We start from the raw sequence: 12,319 nt of genomic DNA on the forward strand, positions 1-12,319 counted from the left end.
TGTTTGTTTGACAAGGACCTTGTACTAAATAGCTTTGATCTATCAAGAACATGGGCATGTTAGATGTTTCTTTTTAAGTTCAATAGTGCGAATTGTAATTCACTCACTTCTAACATCTGACATCAACAAGTGACCTAATGAGTTCACTGCAGATACTCTTTGTATCGAAACATAAATTGCCAACGGGCTCTAACCTAGATGACACTTTCTTGACTCTTCCAACTGGGAGGTCTTGGGTTCAAACCTCGCTTAGGCGAGGAAGTGTTGAAACATAAATTTGCAATTTCTGAGCAGAGTCAAACTCAGGGAAACCCCTCCTCTAGAATCAAGGTCGGAAAATTGGAAATTGTCGAAATACCAAAAAAGGGATACATAATGCTATTAGAGTAACTCATTGCAGGAAGAAATACACAATACTAGAGAGGCTATGCGAATTGATTTCTTAAACCGCCAAGAAAATGCAACTCGCTTGAAAATTCAGATTGATAGAAAAATAAACCATATTGTTATCGGTCATAAACCGCCTAGCTGCAGGCCACTCTGCATCCCACCACACACTTCCGAGGGCTCCTAGTGCACAACTTACGATAAAGAAAAAAATAAACCTTATTGTTATCGGTGTTCTCTAATTTTCATCTTTCGTCGCTTTGAAGAATAGAAACGGGAATTGATTTCACCCCTTGATGGGTGAAAAAGTGAGCCAACGAAACAGTGACATGTAAAATTCACAAGAACAGAGATAAGAAAAAGTGAGTGAATGGTAAAAAGGTAGTGTGGAAATCAGTACGTAGCATAAAAGCGTTTCAAGACTTACAATCAGGGAAAAAAAATATGGTAGGACAAAAGGCATCTCGTCTAAAGTAGTCATTTTTATCGTAGTCATTCACCTACTCCAACCATAATACAGCAATTTCACTGCAAGGAGATGACAACGATAACAGGAAAATCGAAGGAACTACATAAAAAACTAAAACAACAGAAGTCATGATTTTGTAGCCGAGACAACAGCAAATGCATACACAAAAGGGCGAAAGATCCTGCACAGTTTCACCTTCGGAAAGCCTCAAGGGGGTCATTAGGGTCGATCTCCCTTGTGGAAAGCCTTGAGGGGGTCGTTAGGGTCAATCATGGCTATGAGGGGAAGATCTACCCCTAGAGTTTCTAGACTCAAACCAGCATCCCTCAATTTCTTGATCACTTCCTCAAACACAATCCTGTTTCCACTCTGAGTGAGATGCAAACCATCTCTGCCGCCAAAATAGTTCAAAAATCAACATAAATCACCATCACATGCTAACATGGTCATACATCAAAGAACACTAGTAAACGAATGTTTATGATGGTATTAAACTATAGTCTCTTTCGTGAATTCTATCTTTTAATGATATGTCTACTGCATTAAAATTCAAAGGCTAGCTATGGGCCTTGCTCCAATTGTCATGTAGAGGCAACTACTGCACGACCTGTCATCTTGGCAAGAATCCTTTTCAAAACCCGGGGCCTATGTGTTTTCAAAATCGGGAATCCTTTTGTGAGGGATGATTTATACTTCTCAAAAAGGACTTACAATATAAACTTCAACCGAGATTTTCTCATAAACTCTTGCCAAATGTCAGATATACCCATTCTAACTCTCCCAACATGTAGATTTTACAGAAAACCAATACACTGATAGCCTTTGCCAACACCTCAAGGAAATCTAGAGGGAATCGTATGATTTTGGTACAAAACAATTAAATCATAGGAAGATTTAACAACCACTATCTTCGAAATTGGCATTGGCCTGTTAAGAAAATACTCTGCGAGGCTAAATCAATTTATCTAGGCATCTTCTAAACACAATCCGAACACACCAACCAAAGTTGGCAGTAAAAATTCACGTATTTGAGTAGTCCGTATGTAACCATTTTTTCATGGCAACTCATGTTTACCACATATTCCATGAAACAAGAAGAGCTACCATTATGCACTGCAACTCCATGTTGCCGAAATGAACTCACCAGATGGAACCACTAATTGCCGCTCATTGGCAGATTTGACAGGAAGATTCAAATCAAGTTACTAGTGGCAAAGTAAAAGAGCACTTGTGAATAAGAAAAAACAATAGTAAATACCAGACCACCTCGATATGCAAGGAAATGGAGGGGATACCTTAAATATGCCTTTTTCCAGTCAGGAAACTCCAGCATTTTGTTCCACAGATCAACCACTGGAATTCCAGTCTTCGGCAACAGCAATACAAGCATGGGCATAAGCACCAGCAGCCTCATTCGTCCTCTCCGGCAACCCCAACAGGTTATCAACATTAGGATGCCTGCATTTGTTAAGAAGATACATACGGGTTATTTACCTGGCAGTTTCATTCCAAATTGAACTAATATAATAAATACATTCTTTTCTACAGTTGAAATTAAGACAAATTAAAACCTTATAAAAAACTAGCTGAGAAAATAAAGAGCGCAAAGAAGAACTTCACAGAAGGCGCCTATCTTCATCAATTGGTGGAGGAGTTATCAGAATAACATGAGTTGCAGGCCATCGTTTCTGAAACCCAATACAGATAAAAGCATAAGTAATGAGACTCGTAAGAAAAAGCAAACACATAAAGTTGCAAGTAGCAAGACTAGAAGTGGTTCCCTTAGCTTAGGGAGACTTCACGTCGACAACTTTGCATGAATCGCCTAGGAGGGGTTCAATACTAGAATACATTGTTATTTTACTGCGGGCATTGTATATTACAAGCACTAAAAGAGCCATTTATTGCACCATACAGAGGTTGAAGTCTTTGATATGTCTGAAAAGAGCTAATCCAGCAAATAGAAAGAATCAGAAGATGTTATGAGAGGATCTCTTCTAGTGTTGAGCACTTCAACAAGGCCAGCAAGCACTCAATTTTCCACTGATATGAACCACAGGGCTTCCAGGCAAAAAACTGCAACATCACAAAATCTTATATCAACCCTGGCCTTTATTCATCTACTATGTCATGAAGTAACACCACGCCTTAAAGGTTGGTGTGTCCGTGTCGGACATGCCAGGGACACCTGGGATGGGTATGGAAAATGCCAAAGTGGCGTGTCCAATAAGGAATAACAAAATATGCGTGGAACGCCTCTGGGAAACACTGGGACGTGCATGTCTCAAGTAAAACATGTACCCCTCTGACACGATGTGCTGTCCCTTCATAATATAAATTTCTTTCATTCACGCGTCAAAATTATGACAACTTGTCACTTTTGCCCATGATTGGTATATATGGGCCATCTCTTAACTATGTAGAAGTAGAGTTGGTCTTCATTTTGTGCCAAGTTAGTGCAGGTTTGCATTAGTTTTAGGTGTTGGCGGATACAGACATTTGTATTAATCGTGTTTGATAAAAATGCGCTCCTATAATTTTTGCCTGTCCCCATATTTAGGAATCGTCTTGTCACATGTTCATATTTTGTCTCCGTTTCCACTCTTTTATCTGTGTTGTTCTTCTTTGGACAATAGTGTGCCTTGCGCACCCCGCGGCCGAGCAGCCTCTTAATGGTTTCTAGTTGTGTAGTACTAGAAAGAATTCTCTCCCTCGATCCCTCCCTCTCTCTACCTCTACATACATATATATTTACATATGGCCCTTCTAATAAGGTCGCCCTTGTTTTTAGAAAATGCGGACATCAGCTCACAGCCGTTGGATCATGTTTTCAATGGTCCGGATCTGACCATCAATAGATCCGGACGATTGAAAACATGATCCAACGGCTGTGAGCTGATGTCCGCATTTTTCAGGTCTAAAGGCGACCTTAGCTGAAGCGGGGTGCATATTTACACATGTATGTACACATACAAAAATTTCTAACGATACATTCTCCATAACACAGAACCGACCTTAATGCTAAACCAATTTCGAAGCTCAGAATCAACTCAGTGTGGCAAATCCATTTTGTAAAGTGATAGCAGAAGCCAGAAACAACAACATATTGTTGTGGAAAGGCCAGACATCGATGAACATCATATCACAAAACCTCATACTAGTGTGCAAGAGGCACTGCTAAAACCTAAACTGTGTGGTCTGTGTTACTTGTTGGTCCACAAAACCTCATTACTATTTGGAATTGGCTGTAAAGTTCGTGAACAAAGAACTCGTGTTTATCAAGGGAGCAGGCGGTCTCGACACGATAGGTAAGGAGCGAATGGGATGCCTGCTTGCCACCCAAAGATCAAAATCAAGGTTCGACCCCTGGTCCCAAAAGCTCCACTTATCAAAACTCGTTTGGCTCACGGCATTGAGATTTCGTGACAAAAGTATCCAATCAAGGTTTTAAAAATCGGGCATTGCGTGTCGTATTAGCGGATATGTAATGGTTTTTGAGCCTTCTGATACCGTTACACCCCAATACAGCGGTGGAAAAAAATTGCGTAGGGAAGCTCATGTACAAGGTGGTTCTAACTGAGATGAGTTATTCGCATTCAAGGGAAGCTCATGTACTAAGTCGAAAGGTTAGAGGCGTGGTAGTGTAATTGTCTGAGAAAACTCAGGGGAGGTTGGTGTAAGTTACCAGAAAAAAGAAAGTACGTAGTACGGGGACAGAAGAAAGAGAACCTTGAGGTAGGAGACAATGGAGCGGAGGTTGTGCTTGTATTCATCAACAGGCACGTGTTGGAAGGCAGCGCATCTATCTGGAAGACATGCGTCGTTTGCGCCGAAGAACACCGTCATCGCCTCCGGCACATGGCTACTCCCCTCGTCCATCTCCACCTGAAACACCCTGTCCATCACCGCCAGGATCCACCTCTCGTATTATACCCGCTGTACCCTCTCAGCACCACATCCACCTACATAAATTATTTCATACAATCAGACCCAACAAAAAAAAAAAAAAAACCCCATTTGAAGTCAAATTAGGATGGATTTGGATTGAAAAATAGGATGACTTATTTTTTGTCATTATTTGAATTTTTTTTATGTGTTTGTTTGTTTTGCGTCAAACATTTGTGATTTATTAATTCGTATCGACGAAAAGAATCGAAAAAGTAAAAAAATTTGATTGAAACTCATAATTTTTTTAGGGCGCTGCTATTCGCAGCCTTTTATTTTCTTCCATAGCCTGTTAAAAATTTTCAATTATACTCGATAGTTAATTACCGAAATTAAGATATATTTTCAGCATCCAATTACCAAAATACAATAATTTTTGTTAACAGCTATTTACTGAAAATGTATGTTCTGCAGTTGTTTACCGAAAGTTGAACATATTTTCGATATGTAATTACCGATATATAATCTTGTTTTCAACAGTTATTTACCGAAATGTTATGTATGATTTTCAACGACCATTTACCAAAATGTAGTGGGTTATGGGAGAAAATAAAGGACTGCGAATAGCAGCGCCCGTTTTTTTAATAAAAACAACTTTTTTTTACTTATTCTTGTTTTTTTTTTTTAATTTTGAGTTTTGATCAAAATATTTAATTTTCTGATTCCTCTCGCTGAGACGAATCAATAAGTCACAAAAATTTAACGCAAAACTAACAAATGTGAAAAAAAAATTAATAGAGAAAAAAAAATTACTGTTTGACTTTTGAAGAAAAATGAGCCCTTGGTCACACCCAAAATAACTATGATCACGCTCTAAAGTTAGTTCAGTTGGTTTGTGAGTTTGGTCCCCTCATATTTAACCATGGTCTGATTTTTGGGATTAGCCATTCTTGCGAATTGCAGGGATGACCTTGGCCGGACCAAGGGCGTAGGGCGGCAAACGAATCAAGTTGCTTGCAAGCAACTCGTGGCTTAGCTCATTAAGGCTCAACTCGGCTTGACTCGTTTAGTAATCGAGCCAAGCTCGTGCTCTAAGTTTTAAGCTGATTTAGTAAATAAGCTGAGCTCAAACACTCAAAAGTTCGGCTCGCAAAAGATCGGCTCGGCTCGTTAAGTAAATTAGCTTGTGCTTGTTAAGGCTCGGTTCATTCGGAACTCGGCTCGTTTAAAGAGGTAAATTAGCCTGGCTCGGCTCAATGCCTAACAAACCGAGCTCAAATACTATAAAGTTCGGCTCATTTACACTCCTACAAAAGGGAGAGATAGATTAGATAAAATGCAAGTAAGCACACCGATGACTGGATAGGAATTACTATTACTATTATCAGTCATAGTTACATACCGTGCGAGAGAAGTGATGGGCAATGGAGGCACCCCAGCTAGGGGTGCAAACGATCCGAGCCGCTCGCGAGCGGCTCGGAGCTCGGCTCGACAACGGTTCGACTCGGCTCGGTTCGAGACACAAACGAACGAGCTCGAGCTCGAGTCCTGTGCTCGTTTCGTAAACGAGCCGAGCTCGAGCTAGTCGAAACTCAGCTCGAATTGGCTCGCGAGCTCAATTATATTATATATATTTATATTTAAATATATATATATATATATATTTTTACATATTTATATTTATTTATATATATATTTATATATATTTGTTTCATAAACGAGCCGAACGAGCCGAGCTTGAGTTCTGCAGCTCGTCACGAGCTCGAGCCGAGCTCGAGCCAACTAAATTTTTGGCGAGCCGAGCTCGAACACTCTAAAACTCGGCTCGGCTCGTTTGCAACCCTAACCCCAGCCACCGTCTCAGAAAGACTCTTCTGTTATGGAGTCACCAAACAGATCTTTGGTCTCATTCCCATCGGATCAGAAGCAAGATTTCTCTCTCCTTCAAAAAAAGCTCCCGCGAAGAAAATTAATCGAGAGAAATTACCCCTCTCCTTCAAATCAGAGTATCACTTTTGATAGTAAAATACTCCTCCAATACAGTAGCTGAAAGCCTGAAACCAACGAAGCCAACTTCTTCAAGTTCACGTGCCCCTTGGCATTTGAGTCGGTGGAAATCTGCAAATCCTGAAAACTCGGTTTCCGTTCCGACTGTTTGTTCGTTGTCGGTAAGGATATTTGGTTGGACACAGCGACAAATGCTGACGCTTGAATGCCTTCATTAAACAATAAGTATAAGTTTAGGTAGATTACATCTAATCACTATACCATCTATTATATTTTTTATAGGGATTCATTTTGGGTTTTAAAAAAATACAAAAAAATATTTATAAATTTTAAAATAATATATTATGAGGCTTTGTAAAATATCAGTTCCAACAAATATCGATAAGTTTTATTTTTTGATTCGTAGAGATGAAAATGTGCAGTGAAACAATTTCGTATCTACAAATCAAGAAATAATACTTACCTATATCCGTTGGAGCTGATTGTTTACAAGACCCCATAAAATATCATTCTAAAATTTATAAATATTTTTTTATATTTTTTTGTGAGCCAGGATGAGTTCTAAAAAAATGTAGTAAATGATGTAGTAGATAAATAGTTGCATCTCTCAAGATAAGCTGCACATTTAAACGCCATCTGCCCCCGTAGGAAACTGACTCTTCAGACATAGGAAAGAGGAGCCCGACTTTGGCTAAAAAATTATAGTAGTAGCTATCAGCCTATCACGAGGATGTTCAGAGTCTTTTAATTTGCTTAAAAATATATTTTTGGGGATTTTCTAATAAAAAATTAAAAATTAGTTCCGAAAAATTGAATGAATCGATCAATTGAACAAGAAACTCTTTTAGTTACAATATAATAATAAACATCCACCCCGAAATATCTTACCCTAAAGTTAACGAAACTATAGATTAACCTGTATAGTTTCACAAACTATAATAAATCCGTCTAACTTGGTAAATTAGTTATTGACCCCAAAATCTGAAAAAAAAAAAAAGTTTAACCCCAACAGTGTATTCAATTACCAAAACTACCCCTAGGTTTCCAACGTTATGAATAAACCCTTGTAGTTTAATGGAGTAAATTTTTTAAAGTTTAGAAAACTACAACTAATCCCCAAAACTTCCACAACTTATAAATCCATAATATGTATCTTTCTAACTTCATTTTTAGTAAATTGTTCCTTATCAATTTTATATGACTATTAATATTGATTGACTATGATGTTACCTAGAACATAGAAACAACTTATGTTGAGTTAGTAGTAAGTGAACCTAAAAGAGAACATATTGCTAAAATTAATGAAAAAAGGAACAATTAACAAGTTAGGGGCAGCTTAGCAAGACCTCGTATTATTGAGGGTAGTCTACCAAGATCTTAAGGGCACTCAAAAAGACCTTGTCTTGTTAGTTGTCTTGTTAGGTCAACCTTAGCTGCAGGATCAACCACATATTGTTGAGAGTAGTCTATCAAGATCTTGAGAACAGCCAAAAACACCATATCTCGTTAGGTCAACCTAGAAGGACCGTAAGGATAACCGTAAGGATAACCTAAAGGACCTTGTGTCATTTAGGGCACATTAGCAAACCCTTTGTTAAGGGCGGCCAACGTAGAGATTGGATTGTAAGATGAACCAAACCTTGAGTATGGCAAGCTATGATTAACTTTGATGCGTCATTACCTCTTGTTATGGTCGTAGACAAATTCAACTAAGATAACTTAAGTGAATTCACCCAAGACCCAGGTGTGGACAAAAGGGAGGGAAGGTTTTCCATTGGCGAAATATGTAAAATATACACCTAAGAAAATTGCTAGTTAAAGAAATCGGAAGACATACTACTTTTTATTTCAGTTCTAACTATTGCTTTTGATGTGTAATGTAAGGATTAAACAGGTAGGGAATTATCTTCTGATGTCTACTCACAGTGCTATATTCATATACGTACCCTTTGTATGATTGACGTTCTTTATAAATTTTGGGAATAATAAATAGTTTTGGTCATCATAATAAAGCTGAAAGAGAAGCACTTATTAACATTACCCTCTAGTTCCTCGGGATCTAGAACCCGACTATGGGTACTAATGCTAAAGTACCGATAGGGTACCAGCGGCTAGGCTTGGCCCAAGGATACTACAACAATTATTTGAGTCGTTCAGTAATTTTAATGTTGTTTTTCAAATTATTTCGACAAAATTAGCTCAATTAGATAACTATAAGTGCTTGATTTAAATTGTCTAACTTTTCATTTTGAGTTTAGCATCTTAAATTCTAAATGAAAATTTTAAAAATTGAATGAAGCACGTATATATAATTATTCGATTGAGTTGATTTTTGTTTTACAACTAACTAAACAATTTATGTCAAAAGTGATGAACAAGTTGAATCATGACACTCAAAAGCGCCCCACACAACCATCACTATCCTACCAGTACCTTTGACGTTTTCTTCCCACACGCCACAGTATATCAACACGAATCTTGTTCCAAAAGATTTTTTTTATTTTTTTTCCCAATAATGTTACTGCTCATGGGTTAGTAGTTACAAGTAACTCACCACAAGAAGTAACTCACCCTTGTAGCTGCTGCTCAACTCTGGTTTTCTGGCGACAGGGGGTGGTGTGGTCAGCATGTTGGTGGTGTTGTGTCGCTAGCTGTGCTGTGGACGGCAGTGGCAGTGCTCCGACTCTGGTGGAGGCAGCAACGGATTAGTTAGGTTTAGGGTTTTGTTTTCTCTGGGTTTGGGTTTGATCCTTTAGGTGCATGTTCAGATTTCGGACCTTTAGGTGTGGGCTTTTGCTTTTCGGGTGTCTGATTCCTTACCAATCGAGGAATTAGATCTTCGATTGGACAAATAATTATTCTTAGCTTTGTTAGGAATACGATGTTATTCTCCTTATCCTATCAGTCTTCGTAATAATTTCAAAAATTAATGAAATTTATTTTTTATCGTTCAAAAAAAACCTCACCACAACAACAACTGATGTTAGTCCATCAATTCGAACCGGAGGGGAAAATGACGGCCAATGACGTGTTTTGATAATTAATACCCGCCAAGAATATTTTTAGCATCAATAAATATTTTTAGCTTGTCCTTGACAGATATTAATTATCAAAATACGTCCTGAACCATCATTTTTCAGAACCGGGGACCTCTTTCGTGGGCCCTAGAAGAACCCCACACTCCTGGCATTCCTTGACCACTTGGGCTAGACTGCTAGAGTAAAGAATTTTTTATAGTTACGGTGCATGGAAGCTACCGGATGACGACGTGAAGCCGTGAAGGGATAGGATTGGTGGGTGGGGTCAACCTATCTAAATCGTTAATGTTGCAGCGGCAGCACGGACCTAAAAGGCTTGGCTTAAAAGGGAGAAAACGTGTCTGGATTGGACACGTGATTGTCTTTGGAAAAATCTTTATTTATGGAGTTCAATTTTAGTCGTTCAAAATTACGATCGAAATTAAACAAAATTTTTTTTTTTTATACAGGCAAAGACAAACTATTAACGATAAAAAATATTTATTATCAGTCTGAAATTAAAAATATATCTCAACGTTATTGAAACGAACGACTAAAATTACATATTTTCCGTGAATAAGTTGTTTACGAAACCCATGTGAATAAGACAATCTTGATTGTCTTTTGTCTCGTGTGTACTCTTCGTCGGTGGGGGTATTTGTAATCCCCATCAAGCATTCTTGATAATATCTAAACTGCACACAACCAAATCACTAGGACGGAAAAAAACCCCCACAGACACCCCCGCCCCCCAAACCAACAGGAGGAGGAGAAGGAGAAGAAGAAAGAATTAAGAAAGAAAGCCATGTGCAGCTGTTGTTGTTATGAGGATTGTGAATGCAGGCCTCTCGGCTTCCTCTTGGGCCTTCCCTTCGCCTTCGTGTCCCTCATACTATCCGTCATCGGCATCGTCATCTGGATCGTTGGGTTCGTCCCTCTCTCTCGCTCCCTCTTCTCGGATCGTACAATATATGAAAATTTGCAAGATATATTGAACCATCTCTGCATCATTGTTTTGATTCTCTGTGTATGAAAACGGAAAATTGAGTAATTGGGTTTTGATTATATGCGGACCTTTTTTGTGATTTTTTAGGTTGGCGTTGACATGTGTGTGCCCGTGTTGCTTGTGCGCGACGGTAATAGTGGAGCTAGCCTTGGGATTGATCAAGGCTCCGATTCACGTTATCAAGTGGTTTACGGAACAGATCCCCTGTTAGATCCAATTTCAATTCTAATATCTCTTCTAATCAAATTCTACTTCTGTCGGTGAAATTCTACGTCTGTGGTTAAAGATAGTTCCGCTAGAACACAAGGATCCAGAGTACAGAGAAAGAAAGAAAAGAATTTTGATGTTATTTTTTTAGTTGATTTACTGGAACGAGATCCTTACTGTTATGATGATGATTCTTGATTTTTTTTTTTTTTGATCCGATGATTCTTGATGTTCACATACCTTCAATCTGATAAACATGATGTTTTCTTTACTTTATTAATGGGTCGGAGAATTTTTATTTTCTTCTTGTGTTAGAATGTTTACAAGTAGGGTTAATTGCAGTAATCGGCACTCTAGTTTTACTAAAATCTTAACTATGTTCCATTCTACTTAGGTTCTTATTTTTTAAGTGTTCATTTTTCGCTTTACGAGACATGTCATTCTCTTACAATGCATCACCTTTAATTTAAAAAAAAACACACCCTATGTCCCTCTAATATCAACTATAATTATGATTTTGACCAATAATTTATTAAGTGATGACAACAGTTAAGTAATCGAACAGTAATTAGTTATGTGCTCTTCATGCCGCTCTTTTCCAAGTGCAAAATAGGTGAAATCATCTTATCTTTTTTAAATCAACGGAATCAGGAATCTCATTTAAACTTCAAAGACAAGAACCTAGAGAATACCCTGTAAACGAGAGGTAAACAACTATTTACAACCCAAGAAAACATACGTTTTTCTTCTTGATGTCAGCCTCGAGCTCTATAACACATCCTACAAAAGCAAATCGACTATAAATTTCGGCAATAGTGTGAGTTACGGAAAAATGACCGCAAACCTCTTAGGGGGTCTTGGATTCAAATAAAAGCAAAAACATGAGGATCGATGGGATTCCAAAACCAAAAAACTCATTTTTAAAAAAACAACAAAAAACTCCCTGAAATCCACGAGATGCACTAAAATAGCCGAACTTCAACTCCAAAATTTGATCTGCATCGGGCCTCTCTAAACTCCATATCTCCTGCTCCAAAACACCAGTGCCGGAACATCACCTCCTCTTCTAGCCCAAAGCAGATGGTTATGTAAGTGCAGTGAGGTTGAGTTCAACTGCTACAGAATTAATGTTGAGACCTCTGTTGATGGTTTGGGTAGGGGTTTGGAGTAATATAAATTATTTGGATAAAAGGGCCGGTTACCCGGGCCTAGTCCCGAGGCCCATCTCTAGCCCAACTTCCTACAGTCATTGTTTGGGCCTGAGCCTGGAGGCGTTTTGGACAGTGGTTCAAGCTAATGTTGAGGAGGTTAGCCGAGAAGAAATAGGGGCTACATTGGGCC

At 38.5% G+C, this 12,319-nt stretch overlaps 1 protein-coding gene and 1 pseudogene across 1 annotated transcript; one reads left to right on the forward strand and one right to left on the reverse strand.

The window, feature by feature from the left end:
• Positions 1–774: 774 nt before the first annotated feature.
• Positions 775–8,248, reverse strand: LOC131314072 (GDSL esterase/lipase At5g45920-like; annotated as a pseudogene).
• A 2,210-nt stretch (positions 8,249–10,458) lies between these two features.
• Positions 10,459–11,254, forward strand: LOC131313315 (signaling peptide TAXIMIN 1-like). The gene is made up of 2 exons (XM_058341557.1): positions 10,459–10,692; positions 10,859–11,254. Exons 1-2 carry the CDS (start codon positions 10,571–10,573, stop codon positions 10,980–10,982), a joined length of 246 nt encoding a protein of 81 aa, XP_058197540.1. The 5' UTR covers positions 10,459–10,570; the 3' UTR covers positions 10,983–11,254.
• The last annotated feature ends 1,065 nt before the right edge of the window (positions 11,255–12,319 follow it).

The sequence above is a fragment of the Rhododendron vialii genome, chromosome 13a, assembly GCF_030253575.1.
Source record: "Rhododendron vialii isolate Sample 1 chromosome 13a, ASM3025357v1".
Classification (NCBI taxonomy): Eukaryota; Viridiplantae; Streptophyta; class Magnoliopsida; order Ericales; family Ericaceae; genus Rhododendron; species Rhododendron vialii.

What these genes read in the sequence shown, in the direction of transcription:
- LOC131313315 (XM_058341557.1), top strand. Translation starts at nt 10,571, where the DNA reads ATGTGCAGCTGTTGTTGTTATGAGGATTGTGAATGCAGGCCTCTCGGC. An exon ending in ATCGTCATCTGGATCGTTGG is followed by an intron (nt 10,693 to 10,858) that starts GTTCGTCCCTCT and finishes GTGATTTTTTAG; the next exon opens with GTTGGCGTTGACATGTGTGT.